At 45.7% G+C, this 22,581-nt stretch overlaps 2 protein-coding genes across 5 annotated transcripts; one reads left to right on the plus strand and one right to left on the minus strand.

The window, feature by feature from the left end:
- The first annotated feature begins 4 nt into the window (after positions 1-4).
- EME1 (essential meiotic structure-specific endonuclease 1) lies at positions 5-9,397 on the plus strand. Of its 3 annotated transcripts, none has more exons than XM_083430035.1 (9): positions 5-163; positions 1,487-2,340; positions 2,571-2,698; positions 3,319-3,408; positions 4,082-4,194; positions 4,504-4,642; positions 5,295-5,410; positions 6,333-6,522; positions 8,736-9,397. In XM_083430035.1, exons 2-9 carry the CDS (start codon positions 1,536-1,538, stop codon positions 8,910-8,912), a joined length of 1,758 nt encoding a protein of 585 aa, XP_083286161.1. In that variant the 5' UTR covers positions 5-163; positions 1,487-1,535; the 3' UTR covers positions 8,913-9,397. The 3 variants fall into 3 exon arrangements, with proteins under 3 accessions (XP_083286161.1, XP_083286159.1, XP_083286160.1); XM_083430033.1 differs by lacking the exon at positions 5-163 and adding an exon at positions 174-351; XM_083430034.1 differs by lacking the exon at positions 5-163 and adding an exon at positions 175-364.
- Positions 8,017-20,806, minus strand: LRRC59 (leucine rich repeat containing 59). 2 transcript variants are annotated; one of them, XM_083430092.1, is made up of 8 exons: positions 20,698-20,806; positions 18,702-18,857; positions 17,894-17,953; positions 17,019-17,177; positions 16,288-16,392; positions 14,254-14,326; positions 12,501-12,674; positions 8,017-11,375 (listed from the first exon to the last, which is right to left on the minus strand). In XM_083430092.1, the coding sequence occupies exons 2-8, from the start codon at positions 18,804-18,806 to the stop codon at positions 11,131-11,133; spliced, it is 921 nt and encodes a 306-aa protein (XP_083286218.1). In that variant the 5' UTR covers positions 18,807-18,857; positions 20,698-20,806; the 3' UTR covers positions 8,017-11,130. The 2 variants fall into 2 exon arrangements, with proteins under 2 accessions (XP_083286218.1, XP_083286219.1); XM_083430093.1 differs by lacking the exon at positions 20,698-20,806 and adding an exon at positions 20,375-20,669.
- Positions 20,807-22,581: the final 1,775 nt, after the last annotated feature.

The following is a 22,581-nucleotide window of genomic DNA, read 5'->3' on the forward strand; positions in this document are numbered from 1 at the left end:
CTCCGCCTTGCGCGGCTTCCGGATCCGGGGCTGGCGGCGAGAAGCGCCGCGTTTGAATGAGGCTCCGATTCCCGGGTTCCATCCTAACTGCTACGGGCCAGGAATAGGAGGAGGAGGAGGAGAGCGGCTGCTTCTGTTTCTGAGCCGAGAGAGAGAGAGAGAGGTACCGCCGAGAAAGCCCTTCGTGCCCCTTCCTCCCTTTCCAAAGAGGCTGGGGGTGGTGGGTGGAGGGGGAGGAAGGCGCTCTGCACGGGCTCAGAAGCACTTTCCTCCTAGCTTCCCGCTCAGCATTCCAGGGACTCAACTGTTGAAAAACGAGTCTCCGGGGATGAAATTCAGACCTACCCCAAGGTGGGCTGACAAGGTGGGTCCTCTGAAGGCGCCCCCACCCCCAGGACACACGGGGGTTTCTTGCTTGTTTGCTTGCTTACATTTCTATGCCGCGTTTCGTTCCCCGTGAATCGCAAAGCGGCTCACAAATCAAGAAAGAACCATAGCAGAACATCATTGACACAACATAGAATAATATACAAGATAATCGACAAAACCATTCAGATGCCAAGGAGATAAAAGAATTACACAACTTTTAGGAGACATCTGAAGGCAGCGCTGCATGGGGAGGTTTTTAAACGGTTGATGGTTTCATTATGTTTTTAGATATGTTGTAAGCCGCCCAGAGTGGCTGGGGAAACCCAGCCCGATCAGCGATGCATAAATTATTATTATTATTATTGATCTATAAAGCACCATTAACAAAACAACTAAAAAAAATAAGCTAAGCAGCATAATTGCAATAAAAGTCATAGATTCACAAAGTACTGCAGCTTTCATTATCTGTTTTAGTTTGTTGGTGTTTTTAGTAATTTATGGTGCAGTTTTGTTGTATTGTTTAAAACACGCTATTGTACACCTCTTTGAGCAGGCTGGCCCTGAAAGTGGGCTTATAAATCATGAAATAAATAAATAACATAAAGGGTTTTGTTTTGTTTTTTAAATTCAGTCGTACATCATGAAAGGAGGCGGGGGGAATGTAATGTCCAGGCCTGTGGCTTTCGATATTACTATTGTTGATACTATTTGCTCTTTCACATTTTGCGGCAACCATACGGAGTGGCAGTCAGTACTCAGACCCTCCATGTCCTACCTAGCTGCTGGGGCCAGGTAGCCCCAGATGTTTGGGTCTGTGGATGTTTTCCTCTCCCAAGCACCTGCACAGTCTACAGCTCTTGATTCTTCCTGCTGGAAGGGGAACCTCATCAAGCTCCTGGGGCAGCCGTTGCCAACCTTGGACCCCCCAGATCTTTTGGACTACAATGCCCATCAGCCTCAGCCAGATGATGGGAATTGTAGTCCATAGATGTCTGGATTACCCCAAGTTGGCGAAGGCTGCTGGGGGGGGAATGATGATGCCCAATGTCTGCTTCTCATGCCTAAGAGGTTGCGGCTGTTGTCGTTTTGACTAAAACTTGGCGCTTCTTTTCCTCAGGCGGTCTCCATTTCCCTGGCACTCCGCTCATCATGTGAGGCTGAGCACCATGTCTCCAGAGTTGGGGGACAGTGATGACGAGGAGCTGCCAACCTTTGATTTCCTGAAGCAGCAGCCTCCAAGCATAAAAAGTGTTGTCCAAACTCCTCCTCTAGAAGAGAATGTGGTTGTGCTCTGCAGCTCAGACTCGGAAGATTCGTCCGTGGCCTCTCCTGCCTGGAAAAAACCATGTGGCAGCCAGGATTCGGCCAGGGCTCCCCCTTGTCTGAAAGCGATAGTGCAGCTCAGCAGCGAGAGTGAGGAGGAGGAAGTTATTCCCTTGGCTGAAAGGCTCAAGAGGAAGCTTTTGACTTCTGAGCCTTCCTCCGCTTGTCCTTCGTATACTAGGATCCGGGAACTGAGCAAGCAAGACTCCGCTGGAGGAAACGGACTCTGCTCCATTGATGAGAAAGTGGTCACAGATTGCGGGCGGCTGTCACAGCTACCCAGATGCCAAGGAACCCACGGAAGGGCTGTACCCAATATATGGGAACTGTCAGATAGCGACCAGGAACTGGATTCATTGGATCCTAAGAAACAGACTGTGCTTCGCCCGGCTGTTTGTGTCTCTGACCGCTTGGTTCAAAATGGCAGCTGCCAGGCGGCAGAAGAAAGCCTGAAACCTTTGCCTCTTCAGAGGAAAACAAAGTGCAGCCAGGAGGAACTGGGCAAAGCCCGGCAGAGGACAAATGAGCGGGAAACCCAGAAGATGCTGCAGCAGCAAGAACGAGAGAGGAGGAAGGCCCTTGCTAACCGGTGGAAGGCCCAGAGGCCAGAAGAGTGTCTGAAACACATCCAAGCAGTCCTAGATCCAGGTACTGCCCCTTCACTTTTAGCTCTGCTGGGTGTTAGCTGCCTGCCTTCCCAATGGACCCCTATCCTGGTGCCGGCCCTACCATTTGGCAGAGCGTGGCAGCTCATGCAAGGGGTGTGTTGAGAAACAGAGCTGTTGCAAGCCCCACAGTTTGCTCGGAGTCACTTGAGGAGCTTCAGCAAGAGAAATGTATTGAACTGGCCCTGCAGCTGATCTCTGTCCTCTCCTTAGGTCTGTTACAGATTGAAGGTGGCGGGCTGGTGCTTACCGCTCTGCAGGCAATGGAGTGCAGCTGTGTGATTGAGAATCAAGCTGTTCCTTGCAGTATCACCTGGAGAAGGAAAACTGGACTAGGTCAGGTAGGATTACATTTCGTCAAAGGCTTCCCCCTTTTCCCCCTTGTCTCTAGCGCTGAAGTCATAAAGGGAGGCGGTTGAACTGTTGCTGAACTATCCTTGTGGTGATCTCCCTGATAGCACATCCTTTCCAACCCACCTTTCTGGTGCTTGTCACATACATTTAACGACATATCCAGCAATATCCTCCACGTTACCTGAGCAAATATGCCAAGAGTTATCTGTTTGTTTGCTAGAGCCTTGTGGAACGTACAGTTTTGCAATCAAAGGAGGTCTGTTGCATTATATGAGCAGTGCGGCAACAAATTCCTCTAGAAACCTTTCAGTGACCATCAAGCTTTCTGCTTTGGTAGCTAGAAAAAGATCTCCAGGACCTCCCCATTTTTGGTTTCCCAGCATACCTCTCTTCGTTGCCCACAAACTTGCCCACACTCTGTAGCCAGAATTAGGTCCGTTCAACAAATATTCTTCACTCCCATTCGTTGGTTATTTCTCTCCTTCAAGAATTTGGCTTCCTCATTTCTGGAGCATACATAGCAGTTTATACATCCCTTGTTTCTTTTTAATAGCAATAGCCCTCTCCTTTGTACTGTCCCACCTTAAATGTTTGTTTGTTCCTCTAGGCTGAAGAAAACAACTGGACAGAAGAACCCAACCTTCTGGTCCTAGTGCTGCTAGAAGAATTTGTTGCTATGATCCATAACTATAAACAGGTGAGGTCACTCACGATGTAGTGTCTTAACTACTACCCAAGTAGCAGCTTGCACCATCTATTTAAAAACAATCTATCAGTGTTCAGGCTTGAGGCCTAGTGAGTCCTCCAGGCCTCTCTGCCAAGCCCTATCTATAGACTACATCCGCTTACCAGTCCTGCTCTGTGTGATCAAATGCCTTTGCTTGGTTGTGATGTGTACTTGAACTCTGATAATACCACTTGCTTTCTGGATGGAGGGATGTGTGTGTTTGTGTGTAGGAACCTCTGGTTTCGGCAGGGCTGGAATGTAGCCTCCTGGGTGGCTGGGGCAACCCAATTATTATTATTATTATTATTATTATTACTACTACTACTACTATACAGATGTAAGAGACACACTCACCCACTTCTGCCTCTTTCCCTGCCCATCACTGGTATAGTTCCCAACAAGATATTACAGTCCTTGAGCTGGAAAAGGTTCAACACCCTTGGCATATAGGAGGGGGCCCAGGTATTGTTTCATTCTGAAAAACTGGGGACTGCATGAACCTGAAACTTCAGCTCTACATACGGGTTTGTCCGGAGAGAGAATGTGAGCCTTATAACGCCAGTTGGAGGTGGTGGTTTGTTTGTTGTTTTAACTTTGGTCCTGGAATATATAGTCTGTTTTCTTGTATGTGTCTTGCCCCCAGGTTAGCATGGAAGGGCCCACTGAGACTCTGCAGAGCTTTGCGGCAAACGTCATGAAGAAAACCCCTGGGAAGACTCTGGCCCTGGCTGTAGTAGAACTAGAAAAATATTTCAGGTGAGAATGTTGCTGAAATTTCCGAATGCTGCCTCCCCACTGTGAAGAGTCATGGCAATAGGCTCCTCAGCATCCCCCAGGGTAAGTTACAGGAAAAGCCATGCAAACTGGTACAGCAAACACTGGTTTGCATCATCTGAGCAGAGCAGCATACACAGACATGCAGTGCCTACTGGACCTTTCTCAGTGGTGCTGTCTGTGGTTGCAGGGCATATATATTTTACCACTGGGAATGCCAATTTTTAGCAATGCAAATACTGTAGTTGTTACCGCCAACGCAGGCTGTTCATTCGTTCTTTGTCCTCTCAGTTCTCACAAGCTTAAGTCACGGAAGAAACTGCAGCAAGCATTGCAGAGTGGCAGTGAGGCCCAGGAGCAGAGCAAACAGAGGAATCGGAGAGGAAAGGCAAATTCCATCCCAAACCTGTCCAGACTGGACGTGGAAGAAGTGAGTGAGCATGGAGTCAGTGTCCCATGTGTTGCTTTTTTGTTTTGCTTCTTCCTCCAGGGTATGTTCTTCGGGACTATTCTGCCCAGGCACTTGGCTGATGAGTAAATACTATCATGCTGTGATGTCTCTGATGATGATGGTTGTTGTTTAGACGTTTAGTCGTGTCCGACTCTTCATGACCCCATGGACCAGAGAGCTCCAGGCTCCAGGCACTCCTGTCTTCCACTGCCTCCTGCAGTTTGGTCAGACTCATGTTTGTGGCTTCGAGAACACTGTCCAACCATCTCGTCCTCTGTCGTCCCCTTCTCCTTGTGCCCTCAATCTTTCCCAACATCAGGGTCTTTTCCAAGGAGTCGTCTCTTCTCATGAGGTGGCCAAAGTATTGGAGCCTCAGCTTCAGAATCTGTCCTTCCAGTGAGCACTCAGGGCTGATTTCCTTCAGAATGGAGAGGTTTGATCTTCTTGCAGTCCATGGGACTCTCAAGAGTCTCCTCCAGCACCATAATTCAAAAGCATTAATTCTTTGGTGATCAGCCTTCTTGAAGGTCCAGCTCTCACTTCCATACATCACTACTGGGAATCACCAAGAGGGTGCAGGAGATGCCAGAGACTAAGCTGCCTTGCTCACCATCCTTCTTTGCCTTTGCAGGGCTTGGTGGCTCTGCAGCTTCAGACGGGTATCCAAGTTCGACTCCTTGAGAGCTGGAAGGAGTTTGCCGACTTTGCTAGTACGTTCACCAAGGCTGTGGCAGAGGCTCCATTCAAGTGAGTGAGCAAACACTTCTCTGAGCACAGCTTCGTTTTCTGGTGTGCCGCTGGGTTATGTGGGCACTGGGCTCTCTCCCGAGTGCCGTGCCTTCTGGTGGAATCTAAAATACTGATTTTTGCCGTGAGGCCCACTTCCTGGCCTGATTGGGTCTAACTGGCATCTCAAGGGTCAGTATGGTACGCAGGAATTCACATCTGGCTCAATCTCCCATTTAGCACCTGTTGCCTTAGTTTCAGATACTACTTGAGAAGCATTTGTGGATTCCTGCCAGGTTTGGGGTTTCTCCTGCAAGGATGTGTTCCATTCCGCTGCCAGTAGTGGTCTCCAGTCCTCTACGTCTGGCAGTCCCATTCTCCAAATTCCTGCCTCAAACACCACCATCTTTGACCTTCACATTAGAGGAAAGTGAGGGCCAGGAATTTCCACTGCAGCCTGACAGTGTCTCTCCTGCAGTATTTTAAGTGCACTTTGTATCTGAAACACGTAGTGAGCATACCTGGCAGCTGCAAAGAGTCTCTGGATATATTATAGGAAAGAGAGTTGTCAGACCCATGGTGGAAACTTGACAGTTTTTCTCCTGCTGTAACATGTGAAGCAGGCTCAATTCCTTGAAGCGACTGAGACACTCAGTTTGTGTATTTGAAAGCACTTGATTTCAATGCTTTTTAATACTCTTGGTATTTGGAAAGACCTGCGCAAGGTGCTGAGATTCTGAAAGAAGAGCTCATCTCAATATTCAGATGGAAATGTGAAAACAAACACCTTCTAATGTGTGCTTGGCACATGGAAAGACCTGCTCTTGGTATCTGTATGAGAATTTCCTCTCCTTGCTTTCTGCTGTGGACAGATAATTTCCTTACAGAGGAGCACAAGTGCCCATAACTTTGTTCTGTTGTTTCTCGTTCGCATCATTTGCAGAAGGGAACGAGATAAAACCAGCTTCTCCTTCTGCCTAGAGGGAGACTGGATTGGGGGGGTGAAGGTGGACCGCTTTGGAAAGGGACTGCTGCAAGTTTGGAAGAGACAGATCCAGCAGTTTAACCGGGTCAGCCTAGAGACAGCCAATGCCATCGTGGCCAAATACCCATCTCCTCTACTTCTGAAACAGGTATGCTATTCTGTTGCCAAAGGAATACTGTATTCTAGGTTGTGAGAGTTCTGTGCATGCGTGCACACTCAAGATTCTGTGAAAATACACAGCTAGTCTGTATTCAACACAAAAACTCAGATCTTGGGAGCAATTATACATTGGTAACTTTAACTAAAATAGCTTATTCTGTATACAGAATTTAGGCATTGTATAGTACAGGCTACCCAGTCTTGTGCTGTGAGTGATAAATGTAATTGATGTTGGAAGTTGCTTGCAAAAGTTCAAGCCCGAATTATGTCCCACTATGTTTAATAATAGGGTTTACTTCCAGGTCAGCCTGCACAGGATTGTGGCCTCAGTAACTAACCAGAGATGTGACTCAATACATCTGCCTTATGTAACTTGACTCTTATTAATGCATGCATGGTTCTGGCCCGTTCTTAAGTGCAGCGGGTTTTACCTCCACTGCTGGGGAGACAGTGTGCTTTCAGATACCAGTTGTTGGGATTCACAGCTGCACTTGGGTCCTGCCAGAGTGAGAATAGGGTGCTGAACTTAGATGGACCCCTGGTCTAATCCAGTACTGAACCTGAGAAAAGCAGCTGCTTCTGAGCTAGGTGTGAAGACTAGCTCTCTTCTGGTTTTCCTCCCTCACTTATTGCCCACATATTGCCCAATCTGTGATAGATTGTTCTTCGAGATTGAGAGCCAGTGTGGTGTAGTGGTTAAGAGCGGTAGTCTCGTAATCTGGGGAACCGGGTTCGCGTCTCCGCTCCTCCACATGCAGCTGCTGGGTGACCTTGGGCCAGTCACACTTCTTTGAAGTCTCTCAGCCCCACTTACCTCACAGAGTGTTTGTTGTGGGGGAGGAAGGGAAAGGAGAATGTTAGCCGCTTTGAGACTCCTTTAGGTAGTGATAAAGTGGGATATCAAATCCAAACTCTTCTTCTTCAAAAATGGCACAGGCAAAGATTCCACTGAAGGGTACGTAGATGTGTTTTGATGGAACACGTCAATACCTCTAGAGGTTTATGCAAGGTACCCAGCTCTTTGCAGAAGCAATTCAAGAGCACATTTCTATACATGTTTATTTAGTGGACTTACTCCCTTGTCTATATGCAGCCCCTGTGCTTCAGTGAATCTGCCCTCCTGCCTTAGAACTGGATATCCAGTATGACGTAGAGAGTCCCTGTTAGACGTCTGTTCAATCCTCCCTCCCCTTTTGATTCCAAAATGATGATTCCACAACTGCTGGGCACTTCTGTCCACCACTGAACTGCTCTCGTGATCAGGAAACCATTCTGAACATTAACCAAACTTTGCATTCTTCTTACTATAAAGCTACCACTACTGTTCTCAGTGGAGACGGTGACTCCTTACATCTTTTTTTTTTTTTTTTTAAAAACCATTTCTCTCCAGATATCCAATTTTGCATTTTTGAAGCTGATCTGTTTTCCTTGACAGCAGCCCTTGCTGAGTTGTCCCTTTGTTGCCATCTGCCTACTTCTCCGGTTTTGTTTTCAAGGTTCTTTTTATTTAGATTTTCCCATAATACAGTAAAATTACAACTACAGAAGATACAAATCGAGTAAGCGAAATTACAAAGTCCTCTCTTAATTAAAAGTAATTCTTGGCCCTTACCACCCACAGAGGACAGTAGCTCCTCCCAACCTCTCACCCTGAGAGACTGACATTCCCCTGTCTCTAACTCAGGAGTCCTCCATCAAATCTCCACCATCCCCCAAGAGTATACAACTTCTCCCAGTTTTTTCAGTCTCTCAGTAACAGAACTACTCACGCTGTATTCCGTGGGCTTGGGGAGTGGCTGATTGCCACTTGAGTTATTTGCACGGCTGCACAAAGCCTTGCTCCTAGGAAACCTGTAACCGTGGTGGTGGGGAGGAGAGCAGGCAATGGGAGGCTTTGGCTAGGAGTAACTAGCTAAAGGATCAATCGGCCGACTGCTCTCTTAGCGAGACTACAAACTTACTATGGGAAGTGCAATTATCCAATGTCGCAAAACTGCCCCAGCGATGGGGTTGTAGGTGGATAAATCATCTCCGGGGGGAAAGTGAATGTAACGTCAGGCTGGCTATATTGGCCAGCGGCTCTATGGCACATACATGGCTTCCTTAGTAAACCAATTTTAGACCGATTCGGCAATTTAGTAGTTACGTTTATTCATATATCGCATTTTGTGGTGTGTAACGTTATTTCTGTGTTACATTTAGGCCTATGACACCTGCCCTTCTCTACAGGAGCGGCACAACCTCCTTGCAGAGATACCTGTCCGCCGTGGCGATGGGGTGACAGCTACTACAAGGCGGGTTGGCCCAGAGCTATCCAAACGGATTTATCTGCAGATGACTTCCCATAACCCTGACCTTTCCCTGGATGCTACTGGGTGATGCTGAACTATGTATTTTAAGCAAGAACTTCATTCAGATTTTTTTTTTAATAGCCGGAAGAAATGTTAAAACTAAACGTTTTTTTAAAATATCAAACGTGTCGCTGCTTGGCACCCGGAAAGGACTCCTACTTTCTCCCCTTTATTCCTGCAACAGTCCTTATCAGGCAATCAAGTATTTCTTGGCTAACCAGGAATGATTGAGTTGTAATTCTTTTATCAATCTTGGAAAGAAAACCCAGGCACAACCCCTGCCGCTCTGCATCTACCCCCTTACTACTCAGGACAGACAAGGATGCTAAAGAGGAGATGGGCAGTGCTTGTTCTACACCAACGTTATTCAGAAATTTGTCAAATTAATTTTAAACGTTGCTAAAGAGGCTGGGCTTCAACAACTCTGACTTGAACGTAAGAGGTGCCCATGTGCCAAAATAGAAACAGAATATTGATTTACTCATAGCTCATAGCTATGTCCTATTCGTTCAATTTTTTTTGTAAGAACCTAAAAAGCACAAACTATGTAAAGGATGTCTATTTGACCAGAGCTGTGCACGTGGGTTATGTAACTTTACATATTAAATGCTTTACGGGAATTTGCTACAGGAAACAAATTTCAAGTTGCGTCTCGGCTACCTAAAAGTCTTCTAATCCCTCTGTCCTTGCTGCCCTGGGACTTCAAATCCTGCTTCAAGGCCCACTTTTTCCATGAAGCCTTTTTTGCGCAATCCCCTTGTCCATATGCCCCACCTGAACCAAGTCTCTCATTTTAAGTAGCAGAATCTCACCCTTCTTCCTCCCTGCTTACCCCACCTCCACTTTCATCTGCTGTTTCTCCTGTGACTAATTTTAACTTGCAAGCTCTCAGCCCAGGAGGGACTTGCGCTCTGTAAAGCACATGCCCACTGATAGTGCTATATAGCTATTGATTCAATGACACAACTAGCACATGCCAGAGCTCTGCTTCTCTCCTCTGGTTTTTTAGACTCTGCACAAATTAATTCTATTCTGATCTTGTGTGTATTTACTCGGGACGTTTCACTGGATCTGGTGGGGTTTTACCCTAGGGAGGCTGCTGGGTTTGCCAGATATAATCTAGGAGGTAATTTCAACAGCTGGTAAAGCTGTTAGTTACAGTAGTGGAAGCTGCCTGAGCAAGAGAGGGACTCGTGCTCTAAGCTGACCCAGCAGGACACTGAAGGGTAGCAGGCAGGATCTGTGCGCCACACTAGACCCTTTGCACAATGGCAGAGGATAAGGCAAATGTGTTGCTTATTCACTACCTGCTCAAACAAGCAAACGGGGAAAGTACAGTGGAGTAGAGAACTTTCTCAGGTAACTCACACTAAGGAATAGCGTCGTATGTTCAGGAGCACAGACCGTCAAGTAAGATACAACAGGAAAAAGCACTTAGGCACAAGGACACAGAAACTGCACCCGGTTTGTTTGTTTTTAACCAATTCAAAAATGTAAAAAGCAAAAAATATATATAATGAAATGACGCGTTACTTGCTAAACTTTGGGTGCAGATTTCACAATACTTGGATAAAACTTCCATTGGCTGGCATACAAATATCTGGGGAGAGAAGAATTAGGTATTGGCAGATGTGGATGTAGATATGTGTTTTCGAAAAACAGCATACCTTAGGTAGGTCGTCTTTACATTCCACAACCACCAGTTTCCACCTACAAATCCAACATCAAGCTGCTTAGAAAAATTACATATGCATATACGAAAGCTAACCTTAACCGTGACTCCACTCTCCCCTGAATGAATACATTCAGTCCTCCTGGATACAGTAGTTGTTTCCAAAGTGAGCACATATTTGCTATAGCAGTAACACTCAAAGACAACATATACAAAAACTTCTTAAGATGACAAAAATAGGTATCACTTCTCATAGCAAGGCTGCTACTAAGGGCACTGTCTCTCCTCGCTTGCATACAGACCAGCAAGTCTGTATTTTGCAGCCCAGGAAAGGATCCACTATGGAGTAAGGGAATGGCAACAAATTCTGATTTACCGCAGGAACTGCAGTCGAAGCAAAGCGACCCGGGCAAGTGGTTTGGCGCTGTTTGAACTTTGGCCACCAAACCCAGCGTTGAATGGCTGAAGGCAATTTCCACCAGAGCTTAATTCCATAGGAATCCTGGCTGCGCTGATGCAAAAAAACAAAAACGAAAAACCAGCAGGAGGTGGTACTGGCAAGGGGAAGAGTCCTTCAGGACTGCTGGGTGTTCGGCTGCAGTACGTTCCGAAGGATTTCGCGGCTTTGCAGAAGGGACAGCACCTCCTCATAGAGCATGTTCACACGGACGCATACGGGCTGGTGCTGCAGCTCTGTAACCTTACAGACAGCCAGAGTACTGAGGGCACCAAGCAGCAGGAACAGCAGCATCTTCAATAGGACTCTGGACCAGGACCGTTTGTGCTGGGGTGGGTGGGATGGATGGGAAAGCGAGGCCTCTGCAGAAACAAAGAACGGGCAAAGAATGAGAATTTATTTACTCTGCTTTAACAGGCTGACTAACCCTATCTCCACAAGCTCTGTAAATGCAGGCAACATCCTTAATAGTAGCAGAGGCTACTGTTGGCATCTAAATCATGCCCAAACATGGTTTGGGTTTGCCTTAACCATTAACCAGGCGACAACGCAAAGTTTGCAAGATCTAACAACAACAACAAGTCAATCTCTTACCCACTCTTCCCCATAAGGTCCCAGGGCAGGTTTACAACAATAAAAAACACTTTAAAATCAGTTAAAACAATTTACAATCATAAGAATTGGGGGGGGGGGTGTACATTTTAAAAATAAATCCCAGGTGTTAAAGGCCGCAAGGTACAGAAGTGTGGCTTCAACATACAACAAAAGCTCTACAATGAAGGCACTAGGCGCAACTCTGTGGGGAGGGATAAGCATAAGGGCTGCTATAGAAAATGCCCTCTCCCAGCAGCCACCCTGCCAAAAAAAAAACCACTAGAGGGTGTCAGAATGACCAAGAGGGCCCCTTCTGTTTATTTTAACACCCAGCAGGAGTTCTGTAAGGAAGGAGGCGTTCTTTCAGATATTTGGAACCTGGGTCATTTAGGGCTTTAAACACCAATGCGAGCACTTTGAATTTGGCTCCAAAATGAACAGGAAGCCAAAGCAAGGCTTTCAGAACAGGATATACGTCAACTCTAAAAGGAACTCTAGCAGCTGCATTTGGAGTTGTCTGAAGTTTGTGAGTCATCTTCAAGAGCAGTCCCATGTAAAGGCCATTGCAACGATCCAATCTGGAAGTTACCAGAGCATGGGGTGTAATGGGGAAATCATGTCTGTCCAAAAGGGACCCCTGCTGGCAAACTAACCTGGGCTCAAAATAAACATTCCTAGTCCCCGAGGCCCACTGAGCCTCTGGTAGCAAAGTTGGAACCAGGAGTACCCCCAAGCTACAGACCGGCTCCTTTGCCAATTTATGAAGTTTAATTAAGGTAAGTTTTGTAAGGGTTTTTTTTTTAAAAAAACCAAAGCTATCTACTCTTGGTTTCCGTTATTTCTCCCTCTCACACATACTTTTTAATATAATAATAATAATAATAAAAACTTACTTGGATTCTCGTCTTTTTCTTTCCTTGATTGTTTTGCCATTTCCTGCTTTACCGCTCTCATAGCATCATACTCCCGCCTTCGCCGTTCTTTCTCTTCAGCCTTTTCCCGCTTCCGGAGTTCCCTCTCTTGGGCTTCCCTCACTCGCTGCTCTGCTTCACGCTTCTTCTCCAGCTCTGAGTATACCGTACAAACAGAAAATGTTCATACGCTCTAGAAAACACTTCCATCCTTTACTTCTGCATCTGGTACAATAATGTGGCAGTGGTTGCTGCCCTGACCCCCCCCCCCAAAGGAGAGCTGCAGTTGCAAGGTGCTTTAAGAATCTCCTGTGTTTTGCACCCTGTAAGCCCTGCTGCCATGCTGAACTTAATACTGTCGTACCTTGGTTGACAAACGCCTTAGCAGTTGAACATTTTGACTCCCAAACGCCGCAAACCCGGAAGTGAGTGTTCCTGTTTGCGAACATTCTTTTGGAAGCCAAACGTCCAGCGGGGCTTCTGATTGGCTGCAGAAAGTTCCTGCATCCAATCAGAAGCCGCACCTTGGAAGTCAAATAGACTTCCGGAACGGATTCCGTTCAGCTTCCAAGGAATGACTGTACAGGGAGTAAGTACATCCAGTACAGGCAGCACTTTCTCTTCACTGACCACAACAGGAAAACATTAAATGCATCACCCGGTTCAGTGTGATAATACCAAAGAATCCTTTAGGGACTGTGACCAAAGGTACTGCCTGTTGTTTAAATGTGCTAAAAGGTTGTGTAGCACCAGATTACTGATTGGGATTATGAACCATCTTACACCTGAACGGCAGAAGTGGCACCTGGGACATGTTGGTTGAGTTCATTAGTGTTGTGGAGGGTAACACCCAAAATGCAAGTGTTGGAGGGACAAGCAAGGGGGGTGAAATGCATAGTTCTCCACAATCACACGTGAAACGGGGGATCCAATCACAAGATCATGTGACACGTGGCCGAGGAGTGCTAAACTCCCCCTCCGTTTTCCATTCTTTTCCCCAAGGTTTGCTCTCTTGTGGTATCGGAGTTTGGCTCTGAAGATGCTGCAGGGTGGCAGGCATTGAGCAAGGACAGGAGTTCACCTCTCCTAAATCCAGACACACTTTTGCTCCAAAGCTCAGACCTCTCCCTGCCACCCTCCACTTTGCATACGACTGAGTCTGACCTGGGTTTAAACCAACATCTGCCTCTGAAACTGTTTATTCTGTTTAAAAGGATAGGATAGGCGTAGAGAGATAGAATGGCCTTGAAGATAATCTAATCCAATTTCTGGGCAATGACGACATGGCTGGATGATAATGTGCCTACGAAAGTACAGCAAATGGAAAGCTGGAAGAACCACAACTCATAACAGCAGAAATGATTCCAGGATAATGCTCGTAATATGTACAAGTCTCCATTTCAATTACATTATTTTTTTAATGCAAGACTAAGTATAAACTTAGTGACAGAGAACTGATTCATGTGATCATTTCTAAGGTGAAGGGTCATCACAGGTTAATCATTTCCCCTCCCCACATGATAAGAGTCTTGTGAAATGGGCTCCCAGCAGTTGGGTGGGGGGAGATACTGAGGGTGGAATTCAGTGGGGCTTGTGTGTAGGGAATGTGGTCCACTCGTCACAACAAGACTTCCCCCTCCCCATGCATGCCACCCAAATGTGTTCTGGGGGTTCCTCCAGCCCCCCAGAGCAAATTTATGGGGCATGGAAAGAGAACTAGGATTACTAAGCCTACCTCGCTCTGCCTGTAGTTTTCGTTCCTTCTCACGATCCAGCTCAGATTGGATGGCCCTCATATGCTGGAGTACCTTTTGAGATTCAAGACGTGTGATTAGCTTTCACAATTACAAGAAGCAGGGAGAAAGTATAGCCACAACCAGCATAAAGGATGTACAGTGGTACCTTGGTTCTTGAACTTAATCTGTTCTGGGAGTCAATTCGACTCCCAAAACCAAGGCATGGCTTGCGATTGGCTGCAGGAGCTTCCTGCACTCAAGTGGAAGCCACGTCGGATGTCTGGCTTCCAAAAAATGTTCGCAAACCAGAACGCTTACTTCCGGGTTTGCAGCATTTGGGAGCTGATTTGTTCAGCAACTAAGCTGTTCAAGAACCAAGGTGCCACTGCAACAGCATCTTCTTTAATATGCAACCAAGGCAAACTAAGGAAAGACGCTTATGAAAGTTCAGTTGATTTGGCCAGCCTGCCTTTGAGGAGAGCTGTCTTTCTGACCACTTATATAGAATTAGAAAATTCAAATGCTGTGTGGTCCAGCGCCCTCGTTCCCTGAAGACAGGACCAACCCTATCAAAAACAAGGGATGTCTGCAGAGCGAATTCCAGATGAATGAAGCAAGCGAGCATGGTCACACACATGGCATGGGGGGAGGGGGTGTAGACCCACCAACCCCTAAAAATTAGCAACAAGTTAATTGCCAATACATGGCCTTTAAAAAAAAGGGAGTTTCATCTCTGTTTGCTCTTGAATACCAGTGAGTAAAAAAGGCAGATGTGGCATTCAGATTAGCAACCTAACAACAACATACCCAAAACACCATCCTGAACATAGATACCAGTGCAACAGTGCACTTCTCTGATTACCCTAATGCTTGCATGTAAAAATATGTGTTCCAAATTCCTCCCATGTTGCCCACTACAAGCTCTGAGCCAATTTGGTATTTCTAGTCCAAATGTATGTAGTACTGGGAAGGTTAACATTTTTAGGTTTTATCTAAAATGTATAAAATATTGTTGGAATGGAATACTGTGGACGAAGAGGTTAAATCTGTAATGATTAGTTAAGCTAGAGATTTCGGATATAATATTGAATTTGAGAAATGGACTAAATTATGGAAGGATGGGTTAAAGTTTACAGCTTGTACAACGATTAAGGAAAATGTTATGAAGATGTTATATAGATGGTATATAACACCAGTAAAACTGGGTAAAATGTATAAAGTGAGTAATAAATGTTGGAAGTGTAAGGAGACAGAAGGAACATTTTACCATATGTGGTGGGAATGTAAGAAGGTAGAAAGCTTCTGGGAGATGATCTATAATGAGTTAAAGAAAATGTTGAAATATACTTTTGTTAAAAAACTAGAAGCTCTGTTGTTGGGAATACTGGATAATGAAATTAGTAAAAAAATGTGAAATTAGTTTTGTATGCAGTAACAGCAGCCAGAATTTTGCTGGCACAGAAATGGAAACAGGAAGAGATGCCCACGAAAGAAGAATGGAGGATGAAACTGATGGAATACGCAGAAATGGACAGATTGACGGGGAGAATTAGGAACCAACGTGACCAGAGATTCTCCGAGGACTGGAAGAAATTTACAGAGTATATAAAAAAATTCTGTGATGAGCAAATAACGTTTGTTGGCTTTCAAGAAGCTCTGTGAAATTATTGTTAGAAATATTGTTTAAAAAATATGATGTGATTAAGAGTATTTGAGTGCAATATAATATTGGGAAATGTGAGACGAGGATAAAAAAATAAACGGAAAATTATCAGACAAGCTGAGGGAAGTTCTGGAAAAAAGGGTTTAAGTTAAAAATGGATGTATAATTTTGTAAAAATGGGGTTTTTTGATTGGAAAATCTAATAAAAAATATTTATTAAAAAAAACATTTTTAGGTTTAGAGTTTATTTTTTTTATCTTTGGTTTATGACGCAAATTGAGCCTTGGACTGGGATGCATAAAAATTCATGAGAGGATAAATACAGTCAGCCGAATAGATAAGGAAAGTAAGTGAGAATAAATTGCTTTACCCTGGTGGCAGCCTGTTTACATTGCTTTTCATCCAAGCAATCTCCCGCTACCTTCGCCAGGGCAGCCTCCAGAGGGTTGTCCTTCAGATCCAGCCACTTCAGGTTCTGAAAAAGAGAAACGCAGAGAAAAAGAAACCAAATCATTTGTCACGATTTTCTCTTTTTGGAAAAAAAACAACCAAGTTTATTAACTCCCCCCCCCCCCACCCAAGTTTAACAAAAACCAGCAAAACAAAAAGACGGAATGGAAAATTATGTCCAGGTATATTGGGAAGCCAGGTAAGCAACCCCACCAGCTGCTATTGGTTTAACCCCTGGAAAGCATGGCAAGAAAATGAAAGAAGGGATAAGGATTCCCAGGACAATTGCTTGAGTGAAACACACAGTGCATGCTTGTTTGCCATTACAACTTTTTTTCATTCACGGGGAACCCCATGGAACACAGCTTGAGAAATGCTGTTCTACCAGATCAAACCATGAATAGACAGCCATTCAATACTATCACACATGGAGAGGTAGATCAATTTTGCCAAGAGCTTGCTCAAACTACCAAGGTTTCTCCAGAGCCAGCAGCTGCATAAATGGCAATCAAGATTTGAACTTTCACCTCTCTGCCACCAGGAACATTTGATTTCCACCAGGGAAGTGAACCTCCGATAAATCTCAAAAATGTTGTGAGCTGAAGCTCAATGTCTTGTCTTAATGCACGAGCTGGAGAGTGAAAACGTTACCTTGAGTTGTGCAAAACTGACTGGCAAGGTAACCAATCGATTGTTCAGAAGGTCCAGGTGTTGCAAGTTGACCAAGCGACCAAAGTCCGAAGGCAGTTGCTGAAGCTGGTTTTTACTAAGGTCCAATTTCACCAGGTGGGTCAAGCTGCAGAATTCTGACTGCAACCAAAAAACACAAGTGAAATAGAGCCCAACCACCTTCTTAACCCAAAGCTGAGGCATTTAGCAAGCTGAGCAGTTACAGATACGGTTAAGGATTTCCAAAGACCTACGGCAGCCCAGTCTCTCTCACCCCAGCTATTCACGTGAAGGAGCCATTCCCTCTAATCTTAGGCCGGCAAGTAAAGGAAGATACACACAAAGCATCTTCTAAGGGAAAAGAGACAACAAACCATTGTTCCTTCAGTTCTACCCTTTCACCGCAAAGCCCCTTAGTATCAATCTCTCCCCAACACCCTGGTAGAGAGACCTGTAACTCAAAGATATGCATCATTACTCTAGCTATTTATCCATTTTGAGATGAAAGTATCTGCCATCAAAACTTGTATCTGTGCTCTCTGAAAGTAAGTAGCTGTACTTGCATCTATCTTTTACAATAAGTCATTGGCCAAAATTGCCCTTCTAGTGACTGTGGCATCAACATTCACTCTTACTAGGGGATATGAGAACTGCAGCTATTACTACATTAGGTGCTATGTATAAAAAATGTATACAGTCTCACCCTCTTAAGTAGTACGAACGTTAATAAATAATAATGCAATCTCATCCTACACTTAAGTACATTCCACCTTCTGCATTAAAGAGTAGGATGAGATTGTATTATAATACATGTTTCTATATTAAAAGTTTGTAGATAGGATACAGTTGAAACTTACTGGCAAAGTAGTAAGGTTGTTACAGGACAAATCTAAAATGGTAGCCTTGGAAAGCCCCGCCTGAAAAAGAATCAAAGAACCAAATTAGCAGTGAAATCCTATGCTTGTTTCCTCAGAAGCAAGTCCTGCCTTGACCAATGGGGCTTAACTTCCTAGCATGTGTAGTTAGGATTGTAACATAGATCTACAATACACCTTTTGAAAGTGACTATTGGCATATGAAATGTTAGTATCCCATCACGGACCTTTATTCTAGAAATGGGAGTTTTCAGAAGTCTACATCTGCCACAATATGGATCAAACTCCCACAACTTCAATTAACTAAATTAGCTATATTACCTAAATGCTTCTTTATCATACATACACTTCCATGTTGATGCTGATTTAAATATTTCATTACAAGGTTTGTCAAATGAATTAGGAACAAATTATTTTTGTCTTTTAAGTAGACTGGTTGTCCTGCTAGCTAAAGCTTTCTGCCTACATGGCCATTATCAATTTGTTTCCTATTTTCCAGAAGTGTGGGGGGGGGGGGGAGAACGGGATCCAAAATTGCTACCTGCTTACAATCCACTCACCATGGCAAGCATCCCTTTTTTTCTAGTGAAGACCAAAACCAGCTGCACTTTGGTGAAGCGGTATGATTGATCCCAATGACCACCCATTTTTGGCTGGTCACAGAGACCCTGCTAGTTGAAAGCATATTTTTAAAGTACATATTAAAATTCTGGCGGAGCAACAGATTAACCAGTTTACCATTTTACAAAGTATTACTGAATTATTTGGCTTATTCTACAGAGATACCAACCAGTTCTTTCACTGGCACCTCATTCAGGTCACACAAGCTCAAGTCCAACTCATTGCCCTCCAGTTTGTCTTTTAGATTCACTCCTTTTCCTCCAGATTTTGCCATAATCTTCAATACAGCAGTCTCCCAACGAGCCTGGTGAATACCCTTGTGTTCCTAGAGAGATAAAAAGATTAAGGCTACATACTCACTGGTAAGCAAGCCCCACAATGTTTACTATGGTTAGCTTCACACTATATGAAGATTGGGACACTCTTAAGCAGTGCACCCAATTCTCAATAATAAAGAAGCAGGTCAAAATTATTATTATTTTAATTGCCAGTGGGAAATGGTTGAGGTGGCGTGACTTTCCTGCTCAGGTGGAAAGTACAGGTTAAAAGGATGTATAGGTCAAAAGGAGAGAGGGTCACAATGGCGCTCAGTTGCCTTTGGACCGTTGCCAAGACTGCTGAAATTTACACGAAGCAGCAGAGGAAGGATTTGCAGCATAGTCTGTGGCGCACAGGATGGAGACCTTGCACTTGACGTTTGAGACTGTAAAGAGATCCACTTGACCATAGTAGAAGACCTCCTCATCATTAACATAATTGCAACAGAAACCAACCAACATGTGGAAGGTGAACCCTGACCACAGCATAAATTAAATACTGCAAGATCCCCCCATAGTTGTGTACCATGCATCATTATACCACACCTGGGAGGGGCCCCTTTAGTGAGGGCCACAGCACCCAATGTCAAACCAGTGGGCAGTTTTCTCCCTCACCACATTTCCCTATATGAATGAATGGCCACTTGGATGGTAAAGTCCAAATGAGTGCACTTAGGAATATCACTGAAAATGGAGGCACTGTAACCAGCCACACAGAATCAACCCTGCCAGCTCCCAAGCCCTGCCTGGGGTTTCCTTTTTTGGGAGGACAGAGCAAAATATGGGGATGTGGTGCTCACAGAAAGATCAATTTCTAATCCCTTTATAGAGATGCAGCATCAGCACCTTTTCTCTGACTTCCTTGATAAGAGGCTCTCTGCACCTTTCCCAATATCGTTGACATGCATGGAAATCTGGTAGGTGGCTTTCCTCCCCCTCCCCCACACCATCTGCATCTCCACAGTGGGGGAAATCACACCTGTTTCCATCTCTAGCAGACAACGAAATGTTTAAATGCAGAGAGCCAATGTCAGCAAGAAATAAAAAGCCGTGGGGCGGGGGCCCCATGCCCAGGCTAACAACTCCTCCTGGCCAACTCAATGTGCCAAGGGCGAAACTGGGGCAAAGAAGTCACACCTCCACTCTCCCCACCTAGGGTTGCCACCTTTGTTCTGGCAAAATACAGGGCAGGGCAACTTTTTCCCCCATCTGGTGCTGAAGTGACTGCAAAGCAATCCATTACAATCTGTTGCAGCCTAACAGGTTGGCCCCTCTGGAATCTGTCACACTTGCACACACGGATTTGCAAATCTGTGCTTGGCTCCCTAGACCTTTCACACACCCTTCCAAACACGTGCATTTGGAGAGAGTGTTTGAGAAGACCTGATATACTGGACAAAACTCTTTTATCAATACAGGACGCAGCATTTTTTCCTTTAAATACGGGATAATCCTGCATTGTAATAGGACAGGTGGCAACCCTACTCCCCCACCTCTCGCACCCCACCATCTTTGCCCTTTGGACCTCTCGCAAGAGGCTCCCCCTGCACACGCGGCAGACACGTTCCCCACGCCGCCAACTCCAGGGCTGGGGCGGGATACGCCCGCGTGGCTCCCACGGTCAGCAGCCTCGCCTCGCTCTGCCTCCGCCTCCCTCTATGCCGTCCAGCACGGCAGGCAAGCAATGTGGGCGTGGGGCTCAGACACGCAGCATTACGGGGCTGCTGCACTGAAAAGAGCGAAAGAAAAAGGGCGCGAAGGTAGCCGTCCCCAAAACGCAGCGGGCGGCCAGGGGGTGTCCCGTCTAGGAATCCCCCCTCCCTCCCGCTATCCCTTCACCTCACTCACCTCGCCCCCGCCCCTCCAGCGGAACTGCTGACGCTCTCCTGCCCGTGCCAGCCACTTCCGCACCCGCCTCCTCTCGGAGCGCCTTCCCCGGGAACCAGCGAGAGAAGCCGGCGAGAGCGCCTCACGCAAGTCGGGTGGGGAAAGGCGCGATAGCGGCCTCTGGAGGCTGACAGAGGTCACAGCCTAGGAGGTCTCGCTAGGCAGGTAAAACAAGTAAGGATTAAGAAGAGTCGACGCGGGGAGCCAAGTTTGCTGCCGTCGTTGTCGGGAAGAGTTGTGGTAGGTTGTTGCCTAATTGTGATACATACACACCCACCCCTACACGCCTTTGCCACCACTGCTTAATTAAAGAAAAAAGAAAAACCAGAAGCACCTTCTTCGGCAACTTGAGTGCCCCTTTTCAACTTAAGAGCAAATATGCTGGTCCAGATATTGAAAGAAAGACAGAAACTTGTCATTTACCACAGTCTTCTGCCTTTTCGTCTGTTATTATTATTATTATTATTATTATTAGTGCTTTCCCCTCTAGAAAAATAGGTGCCGGTACTCAAGAGGAAGTTGTTACAGTATGTGCCACACTTTTTAACCACAAAAAGAGGTACCAGTATTGCGTGCCCGGGAGAAAAAGCACTTCTTCTTCATCATCATCATCATCTTCTTCTTCTTCTAAATTTGTATACCGCCCTATACCTGCAGGTCTCAGGGTGTTTGCAACATAAAATCACATTATAAAAACACAAAATACATAACAAAATCAACCCAATAAGTGTCCTCCTCCCCAACACATGTTATAATAGGGCATTGGATATCAATCGGCCAAAAGCCTGGTTAAAGGGCAACATTTTTGCCTGGCGCCTAAAGGTGTATAATGAAGACACCAGACAAAACATTGGCACAAGGTGGGTGGGGTAGGGAGCAAAACACATCTCTTTCAAAGGGTGCATGCTTTGTTCAGAATCAGCCCCATGGAATTCAGTGGGATTTATTCCCAGCAAGCATCAGGGCCGGCCTGCCCGTGAGGTGGGATGAAGCAGCTGCCTAAATTGGCGGGATCCCATGGGGCAGTGCTCCCTTAGGTGCCCCACCTGCTCCTGCTGCCACTGGGGTTGCACAGCTGTGGCTTCTGGCGAGATCTCACTGGAAGCCACTGCCACCGTGTGACCCCAATAAGTGTGGCTTTCACATCAGGTGACAAACAGAATGGGCCGCTCCTGGCAACAAGTCCAAGATCAGTCACTCTTCCTCTCACAAATCTCTAACTTGTATATGGATTCGCACAAGGGAGAGTTGAAAGAAAGAGGAGCCTACTGCGTTCATGGTGGATTACTTTTCATTCATGACACAAAGCAGTCTCCTCAGTAGTTCCCAGTTTTTATGGACTCATAAAAACTGAACCATAAGTGGTCTACAGTGGCTTTTGGTGGCTTTTCTGGTTCATTGTGTGGCTCATTTCCTACCATGAAAAATCTGCTTCCAGACCTTTCTGAGTTATGTAATACTACCTAAAACATGACAATGCTTACTGAGACAGAAGTGTTAAGCTCCTTGCTGTCTACAAAGCAAAGGCTGTGACATCGCTGTGAATTGATTCAGGAAAGAAGGCTAAAGGTAAAGGGACCCCTGACCATTAGGTCCAGTCGTGACCAACTCGGGTTGCAGCGCTCATCTCGCTTTATTGGCCGAGGGAGCCGGCGTACAGCTTCTGGGTCATGTGGCCAGCATGACTAAGCCGCTTCTGGTGAACCAGAGCAGTGCACAGAAACACCGTTTACCTTCCCGCCGGAGCAGTACCTATTTATCTACTTGCACTTGACATGCTTTTAAACTGCTAGGTGGGCAGGAGCTGGGACCTAGCAATGGGAACTCACCCTGTAGCTGGGATTC

This window comes from Podarcis tiliguerta, assembly GCF_965153285.1.
Source record: "Podarcis tiliguerta genome assembly, chromosome: 2".
Taxonomy (NCBI): Eukaryota; Metazoa; Chordata; class Lepidosauria; order Squamata; family Lacertidae; genus Podarcis; species Podarcis tiliguerta.

Excerpts from the sequence above, each read along its gene's own strand:
- EME1 (XM_083430033.1), top strand. The coding sequence starts at position 329 with ATGAAATTCAGACCTACCCCAAG. Across the intron at positions 4,195-4,503 it reads GAACTAGAAAAATATTTCAG|TTCTCACAAGCTTAAGTCAC; the intron begins GTGAGAATGTTG and ends TTGTCCTCTCAG. Across the intron at positions 5,411-6,332 it reads GTGGCAGAGGCTCCATTCAA|AAGGGAACGAGATAAAACCA; the intron begins GTGAGTGAGCAA and ends CATCATTTGCAG.
- LRRC59 (XM_083430092.1), bottom strand. The coding sequence starts at position 18,806 with ATGGCAAAATCTGGAGGAAAAGGAGTGAATCTAAAAGACAAACTGGAG. Across the intron at positions 17,178-17,893 it reads ACAACCTTACTACTTTGCCA|TCAGAATTCTGCAGCTTGAC; the intron begins GTAAGTTTCAAC and ends TTTTGGTTGCAG. Across the intron at positions 12,675-14,253 it reads AAAACTACAGGCAGAGCGAG|AGCTGGAGAAGAAGCGTGAA; the intron begins GTAGGCTTAGTA and ends CGGTATACTCAG.